The sequence below is a fragment of the Carcharhinus amblyrhynchos genome, chromosome 25, assembly GCF_965287045.1.
Source record: "Carcharhinus amblyrhynchos chromosome 25, sCarAmb.v2.hapA, whole genome shotgun sequence".
NCBI classification, from domain to species: Eukaryota; Metazoa; Chordata; class Chondrichthyes; order Carcharhiniformes; family Carcharhinidae; genus Carcharhinus; species Carcharhinus amblyrhynchos.
In genome coordinates, this window is record NC_137348.1 from 39,170,885 (window position 1) to 39,191,959 (window position 21,075).

At 42.1% G+C, this 21,075-nt stretch overlaps 1 protein-coding gene across 1 annotated transcript in view; it reads right to left on the reverse strand.

Annotated features, from left to right (window-relative positions):
- Window positions 1-21,075, reverse strand: part of LOC145358300 (neural proliferation differentiation and control protein 1-like) — a 179,512-nt gene that overhangs the window by 78,066 nt on the left and 80,371 nt on the right. Inside the window, exon 2 of the mRNA XM_080212210.1 lies at window positions 14,459-14,590. Coding sequence (XP_080068336.1) covers window positions 14,459-14,590 — 132 coding nt within the window. The remainder of the gene's footprint in view (window positions 1-14,458; window positions 14,591-21,075) is intronic.

Here is a 21,075-nt window from a genome sequence, read left to right on the forward strand (position 1 = left end):
TGTATTTTAATAATCTGAACTGCCAAATGCATTGCATAAAATAATTATTCAGGACTTGCTGGCAAGGTTGGCATTTATTACCACAAAAGGTGGTGATGGGCCTTGTACTTAGACAGCTGTAGCTGGATATAACTGGATGATTTGTTAGTCCACTTCAGAAGATAGTTAAGAATCAACAATTTTGACTAGTATAGGCCAAGCCAGCAGGTTTCCCCCTACAAAGAATATTCATTAACCGGTGAGTTTAAGAAAGTCCAACAGCTTCATGCTAATTATTTAACTTTTTTTTTCCACAGATTTCAAGAATTTAAGTCTAAATTTTAATCAAGAGAAGTCAGGTCATTCATCTAACTTGACTCAGTCATCCAGAGAACATCTAGTTTCTGCATTGCAAAGGTCAACTCTTTATTAAATGATTTCAAGACCACTGCCTCCACTTTTATTCACAGATATCAATTCCACAAATTAGTTAATCCGGTCTCTAGATTTACTTTTTCTAAGAGTTTATTAACTTCAAGCTGCCTCCTCTTGCCCTTCATCCAGAATTCAGTCAAATGATTCACATTTGCATCAACTCCAAGGCTTCAACATCTGCCATCAACGCTCCAAGGATGAACATCAAACCAAGAGTTCCAAGGACGATAAGTTCAGAATCCAAGTGTTCAGCTCTTTATTCCCCTTTGGTCGTTTCCTCTTCTAAAATGGGTGACTGTAATTGGTGACATGGTTGATGCTGGGATTCTGATTTTTTTTTTTAAAGACCGTAACCCAAAACTGCATTTTCCTTAGGTTCAAATTCCCTCAAGACTTAAGGTGCCTTTGGGGTAACACAACATTCCCGAGCAAAAAGGCATACAGGATCTATTGGCACCGCACAAAGACCTGGCTAAGACTGGTCAGTGAGGTTAGATCATATGGGATCTAGGAGATCTAGCCAATTGGATACAAAATTGCCTTGCTGGTAGGAGACAGAGGGTGTTGTAGAAGGTTGTTTTCAGACTGGAGGCTTGTAACCAGCAGTATGCTGGGAAAGGTTTAGAGGGATATGGGCCAAGCGCAGGCAAATGGGACTAGTTCAGTTTAGGAAATCTGGTAAGCATGGATGAGTCAGGTCGAAGGCCTGTTTCCGAGCTGTATATCTCTATGACACTATGTCACTTCTATAATCAAGTTTTTGGATAAAATAGCATAATATTATTTTTGGAGTGGGGAACTAGATAAATCATTACACGGCATCTGGTCTGAACTGACGAGCTTTGATAGGTTCTCCAGGTTGATTGCTTAGCATCAAGTAAAAGAGGAGATTTAATGCTTTTCTACTCTCACAGTAAGAAGAACCCATTACTCCAGCACAATAAAATTTAACGTTCAGAATCACTGGGCTGCTTTTCATCCTTGTATGTCAAAAATGTATTACGGTCAGACTTCAACTTGAGAAACTGTAGCTATTCTTCACAGAGATCGACTCAGTAATTATTCAGAACAACTTGTCTTCTTGACTTAATATAGTGTTATTCATCTAATGTGAAATGACTTGTTTCATCATTTGTGCATTTGATACATTCTTTAAGTATTCATATTTTTCAGGAAACTTGATTCTGTATTTGAAACACTGTTTCATTGTTCATTTTAGATCAACGTAAATTAAGAACTGCTAAATTCATCATTTCTGTTAACTCCTTATATGTTTAAAGGAAATGTTGCTTTCAAGTAGCTGACTTAGTGGAGCATCAAAGAGCCCTAGCAAAACTGAAGTCAATGAGAATCAGGGGGAAACACACTGCTGGCTGAAGTCATATCTAGTACAAAGGAAAATGACTATTGGATTTCAGCTCCAGGACATCACTGCAGGAGCTCCTCAGATTATGCTTCCTAGGTTTTACTATCTTCGGCCTCTTCAATGATCCTCACTCCATCACAAGGTCAGAAATGGGGATGCTTGCTAATGATTGCACAATGCTCAGCAACATTTGGGATCCTCAGATAGTAAAGCAGTCAGTTCTCATATGGCAGCAAGATCTGAACAACATGTAGGCTTGGGTTAAGTGGCAAGTAACATTCATGCCACACAAGTGCCAGGCAATGACAATGTCCAACAAGAGACTCTAACCATTGCACCATCAATGGAATTATCATTATTGAGCCGCATACTAACATCCTGGGATTTACCACTGACCAGAAACTGAACTGGTCTAATTATGCATAAGAACATAAGAACATAAGAAATAGGAGCAGGAGTAGGCCATCTAGCCCTTCGAGCCTGCCCCGCCATTCAATAAGATCATGGCTGATCTGTCGTGGCTCAGTTCCACTTTCCCGCCCTCTCCCCATAACCCTTAATCCCCTCTCTTATCAAGAACCCATCAACCCGCGTCTTAAAAATATTTAGCGAGGCAGCCTCCACCACTTCAACGGGCAGAGAATTCCAGAGATTCGCCACCCTTTCAGTGAAGAAGTTCTTCCTCAACTCCGTTCTAAACCGCCTCCCCTTTATCTTGATGCTGTGCCCCCTAGTCCTACTGTCTTTTTTGAGCGGGAAGAGTCTCTCCACCTCTATCCTATCCATCCCATTCATCATCTTATACATCTCAATGAGATCTCCCCTCATTCTTCTAAACTCTAACGAGTACAAGCCTAGTTTATATTCAGCCTCTCCTCATAGCTCAACCCCCTCAACTCTGGTATCAGCCTAGTAAACCTCCTCTGCACTCCCTCCAAGGCCAAAATATCCTTGCGCAGGTGCGGCGCCCAAAACTGCACACAGTACTCCAGCTGCGGCCTCACCAATGCCCTATACAGCTGCAGCAAGACCTCCCTACTTTTATATTCAATCCCCCTCGCTATGAAGGCCAGCATCCCATTCGCCTTCCTGACCACCTGCTGCACCTGCAAGCTGGGTTTTTGCGACTCATGCACAAGGACCCCGAGGTCCCTCTGCACCGTCGCCTGCTGCAGTTTTTAGCCACGTAAGTAATAGTCCTTCCTACCAAAGTGGACCACCTCACACTTGCCAACATTAAATTCCATTTGCCATTTCCTGGCCCATTCGCCCAGCCTATCTAGATCCTTCTGCAGACTCTCCACACCCTCCGCACAATTTGCCTTTCCCCCAATCTTGGTGTCATCAGCAAATTTCGACACCCTACACTCAAATATGTTCACTGCAGGAATGGCTCAGAGGCTAGGAATTTTGCGATGAGTAACTCACCTCCATACTCTCCAAAACCTGTATCTACAAGACACAAGTCAGGGTTGTGATGGAATGCTCCCACTTGCATGCTTGAACAACACAAGATGCTTGACACCATACAGGACAAAGCAACCTGTTTGACTGGCATCCCATCTACCTTCAACATTCATTCTTTCCACCACTGATACACAGTAGCAATGTACACTATATCCAAATGATCTGCAGCAACTTTCCAAGGCTCCTTTGACAGCACCGTCCAAACCCATGACCTCTGCCACCAGAAGGACAAGGGAAACACTAACACCTGTAAATTACCCTTCAAGCCACAACCAATCCTGATTTGAAACTATATTGCTGTTGCTGGGTCAAAATTCCAAAATTCTCTCAAGAACAGCACAGATGTCTATGCCAGATGGACTGCAGTGGCTGAAGGTTGTTCACCACCACCTTCTGAAGGGCAATTAGGGATGGACAATAAAATGCTGGCTTAGCCAGTGATGTCCAAGTCCATGAAAGAATATAAAATATAATACTGAGTTGATCAGATGTAAACTTTAATTTTAAATTCCAAATATTCACAACCCTTTAAGTGAAGCAATTTCTCCTCATCTCAGTCTTAAATGATTGGCCCTTTATCTTAAGCTTCGCCCCCATATTTTAGTCTCATCCTGGCAGAAACAAATCTCTCAGCGTCTATCCTATCAAGCCCCTTCCGAATTTTAGTACATTTCAACGAGATCACATTTCATTCTTCTAAACTCCATTGAACATGAGCCCAATTTACTCAGCATCTCATCACAGGACAACATCCTCATCCCAGGGATCACTCTTGCCTCCTATGCAAGTATATCCTTCCTTAAATGTGGAAATCAAAACCAATGTTCAAGATGTGGTCTTGCTAAAACTCTGTACAACCACAGCAAGACTTAACATAAGAACTAGGAGCATGAGTAGGCAATTCAGCCCCTTGAGCCTGCTCCATCATTCAATATGATCATGCTTTTTCTCAGCTTCAACTCCACTTCCTTGCCCATTCTCCATAACCCTTCAACCCATTACTATTTACAAATCTGTGCATCTCCTCCTTAAACTTACACAAGGTCCCAGCATCCACCATATGGTGGGGGAGTGAATTCCACAGATTAATGGCCTTTCAGAAAATAAATTTCTCATGTTTTAAATCTGCCACCCCTTATCCTAAAACTCATCCTAAGTTGCCCCACAAGAGGAAACATCCTCCCTATGTCTACCCTGTCAAATCCCTTCAGCATATTTTTTACCCTCTCAATTCTTCTAAACTTGAGAGAGTATAGGCCTAAACTGCTCAATCTCTCTTCATAAGACAAACCCCTCATCTTTGGAGTTAATCTAGTGAACCTCCTCTGAACTGACTCCAATGCAACTACATCCCCCCTCAAGAGGGCCAAAATTGTGCACAATACTCCAGATGCAATCTCACTAATGCCCTGTACGATTGAAGCTACACTTCACTACTTTTATGCTCTATTCCTTTAGCAATAGGTACCAAAATTTTATTTGCCTTCCTTATTACCTGCATAACAGTTTTCTGCAGTTCATGCTCAAGGACACCAGATCCCTCTGCATTGAAGCACTCTGAAGTTTCTCCCCATTTAGATATTAAGTTGTCTTTCTATTTTTATGACCAAAATGGATAACCTCACACTTTTTCATGTTAACCTCCAGCTGCCAAATTTTGGCCCACTAGATTGTAAAAGGTTGGGCCTTTGAGAACCAAACCCTGCAGCACCCACGAGTTATTTAATTATTCTTTAACCTTGTACTCCAAACCTCTTGTAATAAAGGCTAACCTGCCATTAGCCTTCCTAATTGCTTGTGACATGCTAACTTTTTATGTTCCTCGTACAAAGTCTCTTTGAACGTTAGCACTTACAAGTTTCACACCTTCAAAATATTCAGCTTTTCCATCCTTACAACCAGAGTGAATAACTTCACAATTCCCTACATTATGCTCCTTCTGCCCACTCATTTAACCTGCATTTAAGTTAATATCTCCAGCATCTGTTCCACTCCACAGTTTACCTTCCCATCTAGCTCAAAATCAGTAGGAAACTTAGATACATTATCCTTTGTCTCTTCATTTAAATCAGTAATCCAGATTGTAAATAGCTGTGACCCCAACACTGTTCCTTGAGTCAGTCCATGCCAACTTGAAAAAGCCTCATTATGCCAATTCTGTACTTTGTTAATCAACCCTCTCCCTAAACGACTACCACCAGCCCCATGAGCCCTTCTTTTAACTGTGAACCTTTTGTGTGACACTATACCAAATGCTCTTCAAATCCAGGTATACTGTAAATATTTTGAGGGGCTCTGCTAATTAAAAATATTTATTTTACACTTCAGACATCACCATTAGCACTAAAAACCAAGACTATAGGTAGCAAAGTGAAAAATTCCATTTTACTCAAATTATAGGATACAGTCCACTCATGGCCACAAAGGGAATACAATGTTAGAATGTTTTCTCAACAATAAGTTCTACGGACTTCCTAGTAATTACTGTTCATGGTAGTGAGGTCGAGCTGATCTGAATAGAAGGTGATAATGAGGATACTCATGCTCTTAGCATCCCCAGCCTAACGCACGTGGGGCTGTTTGAGGACAAACCCACATCCGATATGGCAGTTAACAATTCAGGACAAGTACGTCCCTGCAAAAACGAAGGATAAAGATGGCAAGATTCAGGAACCCTGGAAGATGAGAGATTGTGAGCTTAGTGAAAAAAAGGAGGCATATATAAATTTCAGAAAACTGAAAACGGGTAAGGCTCGAGGAATACAAAAATAGCAGGAAAGAGCTTAAAGAGGGACTTGGGAGGGCTAAAAGGGGCCGTGAAATGTTCCTGACAGGCAGGATTAAGGAGAATCCCAAGGCTTTTTATCCATATAAAAGGAGGAAGAGGGTAGCTAAGGAAAGGGCGTGCCCAGTCCGTGGAGGGAGTGTGACTGCGGAGCCAGATGAGATGGGTGGAGTCCTTAAGTAGTACTTAACATCAGTATTCACAAAGGAGAAGTATGTGGTGACTAGTGAATGTAGAAAGGAGGATGTTGACATTCTAAGACATGTTGAAATAAAAAGAGAGGAAGTATTGGAGGTTTTAAAAACATTAAAGTGGACAAGTCTCCAGGGCCACATGGGGTCTATCCCAGAATACTGAGCAGGGCAAGGGAAGAAATTGCTGAAGCCTTGGCCAAAATTTTTGTATCCTCTTTAGCCACAGGCGAGTAGCTAACATTATTCCTCTGCAACTTCACTGCAGTGTTAATGTAAGCCTTACTTGTGACTTATAAACTTTGAGGGCAAAAGAGTCAATCTGGGAAATTACAGGCCCGTGAGCCTTACATCAGTAGTGGGAAAATTATTGGAGAAGATTCTTAGGGATAAGGTGTACTCAGGATGGCAAAGAATAGGCAGCATGGTTTTGTGAAGGGGAGGTCGGGTCTCACAAACTTGATTGTGTTCTTTGAGGAAGCGATTAAAAAATTAACTAGGGCAGGAATTTTACTTACACGGAGTTTAGTAAAGAAAAATAAATGAACCCGAACTCTGACTGCATATGATAATATAGTTTGATGAAAAAAAAATCGATGCATAGATGTTAGATGAGGATACAAGGTTGGTTGGAGTGCTTCCACCTATTCCAATCTCGTTGGCATTGTTACAGAAAAAGGATGCTTGACTGAGTTGTACATTAACAATGTAATTTCAGAGATACTGAGGGCAGCAACCAAACAAAGCCAGTATATTTTCCTAATCATATCTTGAAATTTCAATCACCATGCATCACAAACCATTCTATAACTGAAGTAAATAATTGAATAGCTGGAACCAAAACAGATATTTTCCAGAATTACAATCAATGCACTATATTGTCTGAGTATGCAGAAGTCTGTTACACTGGTTATTACAGTGATTGCCCAAATTACTGACAAGGAAAACAAAGCTAACGATTGCGGCGGTGGTGGGGGGGGCCTGACTTATACAGCTTTCCTACACTAAACCATATGATACAAATCCCTCATCTCTATTTGTTATATATATTTTGTTGAGATAGAAATGATGAATATTGGCATCTATTGGGGAGCTATGTAAAACAAAAATTTTCCAGACTTCAGCAAATTTGCATATGCAGAGGAAAGAGGGAAGAGTGGGTAGGAAGGTTTAGTTTATTTATCAGTGTCACAAGTAGGCCCACATCAACACTGCCAAAGTTACTGCAAAAATCCCCTTGTCGCCACACTCCAACACCTGTTTGGGTACACTAACGGAGAATTTAGCATGGCCAATGCACCTAACCAGCACTTCTTTCTTGGAAGCAAACCGAAGCATCCAGAGGAAGCCCACAGACAGGAGGAGAACATGCAGACTCTACACAGACAGTGGCCCGAGCCATGAATCGAATACCGGTCCCTGGCGCTGTATGGCAGCAGTGCTAACCATTGTGCCATCCATGTTTTTGGGGAATGGGGTGAGAGGAGCTAGACAGAGGGCAGAGATCGGCAAAGAACATAAGTGGGTTGGTAAGAGGCAGGCATTGAGAGCAGGGCAGAGGCAGTGACTAAAGAGGTAAACAGAGGAACAGGAAAAATTATGGAGCAAGCAAAACAATAGAGGGAGACACAGCATGAGATGGGTGGCAGCAGGAAGTACAAATAGGAGAGGAAGAATTATTTTTGGGACTTGTATCCTTACTGGACTGAAAGGAAAATCTTTGCTGTAAAATGGCAAAGAAACAAAACTTCATTCACATTCAGAATATGCTACAGTGATCCAGGAGCATCATGAACTTTGCAACAAAATTAGTGTTGAAAACTCCAGATAAATCATACAGCAAACATACATACCTCAAAGAGATTAGATTTTTCCACCCACACAGACAACACAACATAGATCAACACAAGTCCAAATTTGATTGTCATTTAACAGAAATTTAGCAGCAGCTGAGTCACCATCTTAATGGCAGCACCCATTAGGATTTAGCACCCATATTTCATTATAATCAGATTAAGTAAACAGTTCCAGATAAAATGGCAATCTGAATTTTCTTACTGTGGTACCATTTGAAAAAAATCCAAGTTACATTCTTTTCCTTTAAAATATTTTTTCAAATACATTTCTGTAAGGATTAATTCTAGAGTGAGAAGTCTGGGACCAGCAGCTATTAAAACAGCCACTGCCAAGATAATTAGACAAGGATATGTATGCATATTACATATTCTGTTCTGTAGTTTTAATCACAGCAGCATCCCGAGTCAACTGCAACTGTATATTAACTTAGAGGCAAGCACCATGATTGATTGTTTGTCCAAGTATACAGGATATACAAATATTACATTTCAACACTGTAGTTGAGTTTTGCAGATAACCACAGCTGTATTGTAACAAAGTGATAATGACAACAACAGCCTATGAATGTCTTTCATTGTATTAGACATTTGACATTATAGCCCAATGGTACACTTAACATCAGAATACTTTTCCCCTTAAAATTTTGATTGCTTGGAAGGGTCAGAAGGGAATTTTCCAGAATATTTTATTCCCCCCCCCCCCCCACCCCTCCAAAAACCTTATTCATACTTCTTTTGCTTCTCCCTATGGTTAATATGCCCAAAGCGAAGCTTCTGGTCATGCGGTTCCTGCCATCATGAGTGAAGCTTGATGGGCAAGCTGGTCTTTTCCAGCACATCTTTTCTGTAAATGGTTAACAGCAGCAAGACAGATGAAAGTGACAAATCACTAGCTGAGTACTTTGATCATTGGGTTTGGCTAGTACTGGTGCCAAGGAGCAGGAAAGCCAACAAAACGTGTGCCAATCTGGGCTGTTGCTGCTTCATTTACTATGTACGACACAGACAGCCTACTGAAACCGTAAGACACAGGAGCAGAATTAGGCCACTCGGCCCATTAAGTCTGCTCTGCCATTCAATCACGACTGATATCTTTCTCATCCCCATTCTCCTGCCTTTTCCCTATAACCCCTGATCCCCGCATTAATCAAGAACATATCTATCGTGTCTTAAATACACTCAATGACCTGACCTCCACAGCCTTCTGTGGCAAAGATTTCCATGGATTCACTATTCTCTGGCTGAAGAAATTCCTCCTCACTTCTGTTTTAAAGGAGTGTCCCTTTAGCCTGGTCCTAGTTTTTCCTAATGGAAAAATGCTTTCCACGTCCACTCTACCTAGGCCTCTCAGTATCCTGCAAGTTTCAACAAGATCCCCCTCATTCTTCTAAACTCCGAGTACAGACCCAGACTCCTCAACCGTTCCTCATACAGCAAGCTCTTCATTCCAGGGATTATTCTTGTGAACTTCCTCTGGATCCTTTGAGGCCAGCACATCCTTAAGTGGTTTGCACTGCTGCTTCACAGCTCCAGGGACCTGGGTTCGATTCCCAGCTCGGGTCACTGTGTGGAGTTTGCACGTTCTCCTCGTGTCTGTGTGGGTTTCCTCCGGGTGCTCCGGTTTCCTCCCACAGTCCAAAGATGTGCAGGTTAGGTTGACTGGCCATGCTAAAATGGCCCCTTAGTGTCCTGGGATTAGTGGGTAAATGTATAGGGGTATCGGGATAGGGCCTGGGTGGGATTGTGGTTGGTGCAGACTCGATGGGCCGAAGGGCCTATTTCTGCACTGTAGGGTCCTATGAGGCCTAAAACTGCTCACAAAACTCCTAATGGGGTCTGATCAGAAGTGCATCCCTGCACTTCTCACCCTTCTTGCCCTCTTGACATGAATGCTAACATTGCATTTACCTTCCTAACTGCTGAACCTGCACATTGTTCATGATTCTCTTAAGGTTAGTGACTCCCAAGTCTCTTTGCGTTTCTGATTTCCTAAGCGTTTTCCCATTTGAAAATAATCTACGCCTTCATTCCTCATTCCAAAGTGTATAACCTCACACTTTTCCACATTGTATTCCATCTGCCACTTCTTTGCTCACTCTCCTATCCTGCCCAAGTCCTTCTGCAGCCCCCCTGCTTCCTCAATACTACCTGCCCCTCTACATATCTTTATATCATCTGCAAACTTAGCAACAATGCCTTCAGTTCTTTCCTCCAAATTGTTAATGTATATTGTGAAAAGTTGTGGTGCCAGAACTGACACATGAGGCACACCTCTTGTCACTGGCTGCCATCCTGTAAAGAACCCTACTCTCTACCTTCTGCCAATCAGCCAATCCTCCACCCATGCCAGGACCTTACCCTTAACACCACGGGCTCTTAAGTTATTTAACGGTCTCCTATGTGGCACCTTGTCAAAAGCCTCTGGAAATCTAAATAAATCACATCCACTGGTTCTCCTTTATCTAACTTTCTTGTTACCTCTTCAAAGAACTAACAGATTTGTCAGACATGATCTTCCCTTGTCAAAGCCGTGCTGACTCAGTCCTATTTTATCATGCACTTTTAAGTACTTCATGATCTCATCTTTAATAACAGACTCTAAAATCTTGCCAATGACTGAAGTCAGGCTAACTGGCCTATAATTTCTTGTCTGCTGTCTCCCTCCCTTCTTAAACAGTGGTGTTACATTAGCTACTTTCCAATCCTCTGGGACCCTCCATGCCTCCAGTGATTCCTGAAAGATTACCACCAATGGCTCCACAATTTTCTCAGCTATCTCTTTTAGAGCCCTGGGGTGTAGTCCTTCCTGTCCAGGTGATTTATCCATCTTCAGATCTTTCAATTTACCCAGAATCTTCTCTTTTGTGATGACCACTACACTCAGTGGCCCGTCTCTCCTGGAGCGCGGGCATCCAATTGGTGTCGTCCACTGTGAAAACTGATGCAAAGTAACTATTCAATTCCTCTGCCATTTCTTTGTTTCCTATTATTACTTCTCCAGCCTCATTTTCCTATGGTCCAATGGCTATTTTTGCCTCTCTCTTACCTTTCATATATTGAAGAAAACTCTTCCTATCTTCTTTTATATTACTAGCTAGCTTATACTCATATTTCACCTTCTCCCCACCTTATTGCCTTTTCAGTCGTCCTCTGCTCACTTTTAAAGGCTTCCCACTAATCATCACCACTTTGTATGTTTTACTCTTTTGCTTTGATGCTGTGCTCGACTTCCCTCATCAGCCACGGATGCCTCGTCCTCCCCTTAGCATATTTAAGAACATAAGAAATAGGAGCAGGAGTAGGCCACCCAGCCCTTCGAGCCTGCCCCCCCATTCAATAAGATCATGGTTGATCTGTCGTGGCTCAGTTCCACACTCCCGCCTCTCCCCATAACTCTTAATCCCCTCTCTTATCAAAAACCCATCAACCCGCGTCTTAAAAATATTTAGCGAGGTAGCCTCCACCACTTCAACGGGCAGAGAATTCCAGAGATTCACCACCCTTTGAGTGAAGAAGTTCTTCCTCAACTCCGTTCTAAACCGCCTCCCCTTTATCTTGAGGCTGTGCCCCCAAGTCCTACTGTCCTTCCTCCTCCTCGGGATGAATTTCTGTTGTGCCTCAGAAATAATCCCCAAAAACTCCTGCCATTGCTGTTCCACTGTCTTTCCTGCTAGACTCCCTTTCCAATCAATGTTCAGTGCGTACCAAGCCCAGAAACTCTGTTCTACCTACTGTTCTCAGAATATTGCCACTCCAAGTGCCTCGAGGCCAATGGAGACTACACACACTAACCCTCGTATATCCCAAGTATATAGAGCGAGAGGTTGAATGGAGAGGCTGGACACTACTGTAATCAAAGTTACAGGATGATTTAATCTGCCAAAAAAAAATGAGAATTTATTAGCTCCTCACTTCTACGCCTATTTCTCAATTTCCTTCCGAGTGACTGAAATGTGGTGATTCTCTCAGATTAAATAAACCATTGTCATAGTCTTAGAGGTTTGCAATATGGAAACAGGCCCTTTGGCCCTACTTGTCCATGCCGCCCAGTTTTTACCATTAAGCTAGTCCCAATTGCCTGCGTTTGGTCCATATTCCTCTATACCAATCTTACCCATGTAACTATCTCAATGCTTTTTAAAAGACAAAACTGTACATTGTGGGGTAAAGAAATATACAATACAATCACAGGATAAAAGGCAACTTTCATGGGGGTGATGGTTTGGGGTTTACAAAGCAAAGAACAGAATTCATTCTCAGGGTGTGGACAACACTGGCAAGGCCACCATTTATCAATTATTCTTAGCTGCCCCGAGATGATAGTGTGGCAACTCACTAATTGCAAGACCAACTTAAAAGGGTAGTAATGGCAATCACACTTCTCCTGGACTGAGATCACATGGATCAGACTGGGTCAGGATGGCTGCGTTCCATTTCTAAAGGTTCAAACTGTGGGAGTTACATGAAGCTTAAGGCTCCTAGAATTTCAAGCACTTTTAAACCATCTATAAAGTAGCCTTGCATACAATTAATCTATGAAAGCAGGGGAAACCAGCCAAGATATTTGAATCATTGATAGTCACAGGTGAGGTGCCTGAGGATTGGAGAGTGGCAAATGTTGTGCCTTTGTTTAAAAAGGGCTGCAAGGAAATGCTGGAAATTACAGGCCAGTGAGCCTCACATCTGTGGTGGGTAAATTGTTGTAAGGTATTTTGAGAGACAGGATTACAGGCTTTTACTGACGCAAGTACTGATTAGGGACAGTCAGCATGGCTTTGAATGGAAAATCATGTCTCAAAAAACTTGATTGAGTTTTTTGAAGGAGTAACCAAGAAGGTAAATGAGGGCAGTGCAGTTGATGTTGTCGACATGGGCAACACCTTTTGACAAGGTAGGTTGTTGCATAAGGTTAAATCTCATGGGATCTAGGCTGAGGTATCTAAATGGATACAAAATTGGCTTCTTAACAGAAGCCAGAAGGTGGTTGTAGAGGGTTGTTTTTCAAACTGGAGGCCTGTGACCAGCAGCGTGTCTCAGGGATCAGTGCTGGATCCACTGTTACTTGTCATTTATATTAATGATTTGGATGAGAACATAGGAGGCACAGTTAGTAAGTTTGCAGATGACACTAAGATTGGTGGCACAGTGGACAGCGAAGAAAGTTACCTCCAATTGCAATGGGATTGTGATCAACTGGGTCAGTGGGCTGACAAATGGCAGATGGAATTTAATTTAGACAAATGCGAGGTGATGCATTTTGATAGACTGAACCAGGACTTACTCAGTTAATGGTAGGGCGTTGGGGAGAGTTATGAAACAAAGAGATCTAGGGGTATACGTTCATTGCTCCTTGAAAGTGGAATCACAGGTGGGCAGAGCGGTGAAGACGACATTCGGCATGCTTGGTTTCGTCGATCAGAACATTGAATACAGGAGTTGGAATGTCTTGAAGTTGTACAAGACATTGGTAAGGCCATACTTGGAATACTGTGTACAGTTCTGGTCACCCTAATATAGAAAAGGATATTAAACTAAAAAGAGTGCAGAAAAGATTTACTAGGATGCTACTGGGCACTTGATGGTTTGAGTTATAAGGACAATCTGGATAGACTGGGACTTTTTCCTCTGGGGCGTAGGAGGCTGAGGGATGATCTTATAAAGGTCTGTAAAATTATGAGGGGCACAGATCAGTTAAATGGTCAATATCTTTTCTCAAAGGTAGGAGAGTCTAAAACTAGACGGCATAGGTTTAAGGTGAGGGAGAGAGATACAAGAGTATCCAGAGGGGCAATTTTTTCCACAGAGGGTGCTGAGTGTCTGCAGCAAGCTGCCAGAGTAGTAGGAGAGGTGGGTACAATTTTGTCTTTTAAAAAACATTTAGATAATTACATGGGTATGATGGGTATAGAGGAATATGGGCCAAATGTGGGCAATTGGGATTAGCTTGGCGTTTTAGAAAAAGTTGGGCCGAAGGCCTGCTTCCATGCTGTAAACCCCTATGACTCTATGATCACATTCACAGAAACACAAGGTAAACATCCTTTTCATGAGCCCCAAATTCATCACCTTTTCCTCACAAAATTTAAAGTTTATTTTTTATTACTGTCACAAGTAGGCTTACATTAACACTGTCATGAAGTTACTGCGAAAATCCCCCAGTTGCCACACTCTGGCATTTGGTTGGGTACACTGAGGGAGAATTTAGCATGGCCAATGCACCTAACCAGCTCATCTTTCAGATCGTGGGAGGAAACTGAAACACCTGAAGGAAAACCACATAGACATGGGGAGAACGTACAGGCTCCGCACAGTGATCCAAGCCGGGACTGGAGGGAAAGAATCCAAACAAAGACAGAACTCAAATTTATTCAGTACTTACCATGCTTCTCTACACAGTTTCCTTTCTCATCTTGAACAAACCGAGAGAGGCATGGGCCACACTTATCCGATCCAAGTGTGCAAGATTCTCGTCGTTTCATGGTACAGTCCAGGTTTCTGGGGCAGGTTCCAGCTGAAAGGCAGAAGAAGTGAAAAGATTTTGAACACTTTTAAATGGCCAACAACTGAAACTCTTTATTCCATCTTCAGTGTCATCTATCATTACTTAGTAAGTAATTCTGTGCCTGTTCAAAAAGGTTTCATAGCGAAATTATAGAACAGTGTTGAAAGCACATATGACATAATGTGTCATAGCAAAATAGCTACTACAGTTTGTAGAGAGATGGAGGAGCCTTATGATTCCTATGTGTACCAAATCAATACTGGTGTCTCCACACTACCTACTCTCAATGATTGAATCTTCCATTACCAGCTCAATTTACCCTGGTGCTCTCAACTATGCTATGTTAAATATAGTACGGCATATCGACTTTCGATACATATGCTTTATTGCACTATGAGAAATTTCATTATAACACACACTTGTGATGTATCTGGACTGCTGAAGTGGAAAAAGAGTGAGTGTGCCAGATTTAAAGATGTTCAAAGTTATTATATATGTTGACAGAGTAAAGAAGAATAAATGGTTTCTACTAGCAGGTAGGTTGGTAAGCAAAGAATACAGATTTTAGATCAGTGACTAACAAAATGGTTGATGAAAAATGTGTGTGTGTTATGACCTAGAATACACTGTCAAAGGATAGTTATGATGTGGCGATGCCGGCATTGGACTGGGGTGAACGCGAGCGGTGGGGTCTCTCACAACACCAGGGGTTGAAGTCCAACAGGTTTATTTGATGGTGAACACCACAAGCTTTCGGAACACTGTTCCTTCACTCACCTGATGAGGGAATGGCGTTCTGAAAGGTTGTGGTGTTTACTACCAAATAAACCTGTTGGACTTTAACCTGGTGTTGTGAGACTTCTTACAAAGGATAGTTAAGCAGATTAATCAAGACTTTGAAGGTAATTGGAAATAAGACCGTGATGCTATTGTGAAACTTCGGTGGAAAGGTGGGGCAGTGTGGGTAGGGGAGAGAAAGTAGGGTAAAAAGGCGGGGGGGGGGGGGGACCACGGACAGGGTGGGAGAGGAGGAAGGAAAGCACAGGGAAGAAGAGCTATTCCTTTAAACAGCTGGCCCAGGCATGTCCTTTTGTGCTGCAAGGTTTTAAACTGCAGAGCGATTGCCACATAATACATCTTAATGTCTCATAATTAAATTACATTAAATGCTCAAGTAATGTGCCAAAGTTCACGACATTTGCATCATTTCTTTTTCCTACTGTGCTCTGTATTGTCACTAAGTTTCATTCAGGTGGTACATAGGTACCCGCAAACTGAGGCACTGTATGTGACTCAAGGGTATGGATTTATTCCCACACTCTCCTGCAATCTTAAACAGCTCGAGATACTGAGCAGAGAGATCCTGCACTTTACAAAAATGAGCAAAGATGGGCTGGGGCAAAGGAAAAAGTAATGAGAAAAAAGTCTCTTATTCCCATTATCGAATCTTTCCCAGTAGCTCAACGTGCTATTTTACTGTATAAGCAGATCAAGGAACTGGTAGAACGAGTGGAGTGAAAATAAATTTCAGTGGCCTTTAGTCAAATTCTAATAAAGAATTACTGTGTGTATACCCACTGCTACACATTAAATAATCACAAATTCAACTGCAGCAATTCCACTGGCTTTTATTACTTAGATTGCTGTATTTCAATATCAAAAGAATATAATCACTAAGTATGGTAATATTAACATTCAAACCAATCGACCTATAAACTTTGTTTGCTTAATTATTTTTGGACTAAATCAGGTATTTCACTTCACCTTTTTTTCTGTACTTCTTAAACAGAAATAAGGAACTTGAAATTACATAGCATCTTTCATAATTGTAGGACCAATGTACAGTAAATAAAGTACTGCAGTAAGACATGAAAAATCCCCTTACGCCTCTTATACTTAAACAGATACGAGACTACACAAGCATCTCCAATAGGCTGTCACTGTTGTAAAATAGAAAGGTGTGTTTAATTTGCATACAAAGACCAGACAAACTACTCTTAATAGCATTGACCTGAATTTGGGCCAGGATGCCGAACGTCCTGTGCTTCTTCCAAGAATGTCAACACATTTGGTTGTCAAATAGGAGGCAGAGAGTGGGGGTCAATGGGTGCTATTCGGATTGGCGGTTGGTGACTAGTGGGGTGCCCCAGGGGTCGGTGCTGGGGCCTCAGCTATTTACCATTTATATAGATGATCTGGAGGAGGGAACCGAGTGCAGGGTGTCGAAATTTGCTGATGACACCAAGATTGGGGGAAAGGCAAATTGTGCGGAGGGTGTGGAGAGTCTGCAGAAGGATCTAGATAGGCTGGGTGAATGGGCCAGGAAATGGCAAATGGAATTTAATGTTGGCAAGTGTGAGGTGGTCCACTTTGGTAGGAAGAATGGTAGGAAGGACTATTACTTACGTAGCGAAAAACTGCAGCAGGCGACGGTGCAGAGGGACCTCGGGGTCCTTGTGCATGAGTCGCAAAAACCCAGCTTGCAGGTGCAGCAGGTGGTCAGGAAGGCGAATGGGATGCTGGCCTTCATAGTGAGGGGGATTGAATATAAAAGTAGGGAGGTCTTGCTGCAGCTGTATAGGGCATTGGTGAGGCCGCAGCTGGAGTACTGTGTGCAGTTTTGGGCGCCGCACCTGCGCAAGGATATTTTGGCCCTGGAGGGAGTGCAGAGGAGGTTTACTAGGCTGATACCGGAGTTGAGGGGATTGAGCTATGAGGAGAGGCTGAATAAACTAGGCTTGTACTCGTTAGAGTTTAGAAGAATGAGGGGAGATCTCATTGAGACGTATATGATGAATGGGATGGATAGGATAGAGGTGGAGAGACTCTTCCTGCTCAAAGAAGACAGTAGGACTAGGGGGCACAGCCTCAAGATAAAGGGGAGGCGGTTTAGAACGGAGTTGAGGAGGAACTTCTTCACTCAAAGGGTGGTGAATCTCTGGAATTCTCTGCCCGTTGAAGTGGTGAAGGCTGCCTCGCTAAATATTTTTAAGAAGCGGGTTGATGGGTTCTTGATAAGAGAGGGGATTAAGGGTTATGGGGAGAGGGCGGGAAAGTGGAACTGAGCCACAACAGATCAGCCATGATCTTATTGAATGGCGGGGCAGGCTCGAGGGGCTAGATGGCCTACTCCTGCTCCTATTTCTTATGTTCTTAACATCTTTTATATCCACGTGTACTTGCTTTAATACCACATCTGAAAAAGGTGGCACCTCTAATGGTGCTGTGTTCTAATGGCATTGGTTATAGAATATGTCTGTTAAAGTCTTCTGCATGTTAACAGCCAAGTTTTTATTAACTGCTTGTCCTTCACACACCTATCTGCACATTGCCCTCGAGGTGACTTGTGGTGGGGAAGATACCATTGTCCACTTTCTTGCGGAATATGTCTTTGCAAAGAGTTCTGAAGAAAAAATGGGTAACTTTGTTGAGGCTCTTCCAGAACAGCTTTGTGACATAGGATTGTGTGCTCTATGGGCTGTTCCCAGGTACAAAGATCAGCTGTGGCTGGAGGATCATCAACTCACAGGCTCGAAGGGCTAGTTGGCCTACTCCTGCTCCTATTTCTTATGTTCTTATGTTCACTGAAAGACTCTGTTTGATCTGCCTGGGTCTTCAAGTACAAAGAGTTACCATCGGAGTGTTGCAGATTTCAAACCCCAGGAATACATGCAGGGGGATGTACTAAAGCTCAAGACAGCAGCTGCAGAGGTGCAATGGGGAAGGTTGCTGTCTAAGGCCTTTCAGTCAAAGTGAACCGAAGGAAATGGAACTGTATAGAACCCCTTCGGGCTGTATGAATCACATTGAAAATACACAGTGAATGTTACATGCATCAGAATTGCATAAAAGTGCCTCAGAAGCAACTTGATCCACATAAGTAACTTAACCTTTTGTAATGACCAGTTTAAAATGTCAATGTTTTTAAACCCCCCACATCTGTAATAAGAGCTCCCATTTTCACTTGCCAACCTATGTTCTTGATTTTCACCCCTTTGGGAATATAATTTTTCCAAGATTCCTTCCAAATTTGCAACTATTTCCTTCAGCGCTACTGTCTCATTATTGTATATCTTGACTTCCTCCCAGAATAGTGAATGCCCTTGAGTCCTCTGTTTGTCAGGCCTTTCAGAGTGACATTAAACCATTTTTGTTTCATGACAATGTTCCTGAAGGTCAAAATCAGACCCGAGGGATCCTTGAAGTGATGACCCTTCAACAAGTTTACCTTTTTGTTGCAAAACTGAAGCACTTCACCTTGAGCTTTCCTGTAATTTACTAGTGTCTCAATGAGTTTGTTCTGCTGTGCTGCCATTCTGTCGCTCAGGGCATTCTTCATGCCATTATATTGCTGAAGGGTACTGGACTGTTTTTGAACCTAATCCTGAAGGATAATTTGCTGCTCTTTCAACTGTTTATTTTCTTGTTTCGCTCGTCTTCTTATTCCACATATCAGTATGTATTATCATCATTGCTGATAGCTCCAACTCAGCCTTTTTTGAAGTAGCATTTAATGCCCAAGTTTTTACAGGAGCATGTACTGGTTCTTCAGAGTCTTATAAGTCAATACATCAGTGCCTTTTTTGCCTGCTGTTCTGTTTGGCTTATCTTCAGGCTGAATTCCACCAACTCAGCATTGGAAGAACATTCTGATTGTACTTCTGCTTTTTTTAAAACTACTTGTAACCAAATACACATACACAGTAAAGGGTACAGGCCACGAGCTTCTGTCATGTTTATGTCTTGACACATCTCTGGCCAACACTACATTCACCCTAGCTCTGAGTCATGCGTCTGTTTACATCCGTGTGGGTGGGAACTGTATTCAGCCCTACATTAATATTGTATATACCAGATCCTTAACTATATTGCGCTCCGTCAGTACTCCACCAAAACCAAGATTAGTACTTAACTAGTGCATCAATCTTTCAGGCTCTGATTGAGACTCAAAGACACAGAAAATGTCAGGTTCACTGAAGAAAGGCTACTACAAGTAAGTAACAACAATGTTGACATTATCTCAGAAGTGGATTTCTGACAATTTTTCAGAAAAAACCAAGAGGTGTATGTGTAAACAATATAAACTGTTCTTCCATTTCTTGGTCACAGAACAGAGTCCAGAATACTTCTGAATAAGAATCCCTCAAAAAACATGACCTTATTTCTGCATCAAATGATGGCTGGCCGATCACATTCTTCCAACACCTTTTCAGATTTACTTTTTATTTGGGATAATAGGATGAATGCATTATCTCTGCTAACTATAAACACCATGATATGGAGATGCCGGTGTTGGACTGGGATAAACACAGTAAGAAGTCTCAACACCAAGTTAAAGTCCAACAGGTTTATTTGGTCGCAAACGCCATTAGCTTTCAGAGTGCAAGTTAGATAGATTTGGAAACAGGGTGGGTAAAAATCAAATATGTTAAACCTACTTTCCTGTCTCTACAGATGCTATCTGACCTACTGATTGTTAGAAGTATTTTTATCTTTTTAATCAAACTTCCACCATTTGCAGTATTTAAGCTTTTTGTTACCTTGATACAAGTGTGGATACGACATTGGCTAAAGGAGTGGAAAGTACAGTGGTGGTGAATGACTGACGGTCAGACTGAAGGGGAGGACAAAATTGTGCTCCCCAGTGCTGAATATTAGGACCATTGCTCTCTCTGATAGAACTTCATGGCCTAGACTTGGCTATACAAGACATAATTTCAGAGCATACAGATGGCACAAAAACTTGCCTGAAGTATAGAAAAGAAAATAGAAGGTCACTTGGCCCTTTGAGTCTGCTCCACCATTTAATATGATCATGGCTAATCTTCTATCTCAATGCCTTACTCTTACGCTCTCCCCACACTCCTTGATGCCTTCACAGCCTAAAAATCTTTCTCCTCCTCAAGTGACTTGCCCTCCACAGCCTTCTATAATGGAGAGTTCACCATCCAAGTGAAGTAGGGAAAAGGTTAATGGATTTTGTAGCTAGAATATGTCACAAACATAACCCTTCATCATGACTGATCTTCTCAAGCTTACACTGCTCCTGGCAGTAATATATTATTTGTTCATGTACTACATGCTTTAACTTTCATTTTTATAAAGACAGATAGTTTAATGTGGCTGTTATTTTGTAGATTTTGCAAATCTTACCTGTGTTAGTTGGACATTGTTACACAGATGGTAGTTTACGACACGGGCTTTTGACAGCTGTTGATGGCAAATCGCAATACCAGCTTTTATCAGGAAGAGACCTGCTGGGACAGGCATGACCACACAAGTAACTTCAAAGACAGGGATGCCGGTACTGCTGCAGAAAGGTTTTGAATCGTGACCGTGTGTCATGACTGCAGCTGCCAGCTGGACTGTGAATCGTGATTAAATCTGAGGCTGTATCACGACTAAGGATGGAAGACCTGGTGTTCTGGCCGGAATGGGAAACTTGGAATCGTGATTGACACTAAGACTCATGATGCCCACATGTATTTGTGTTC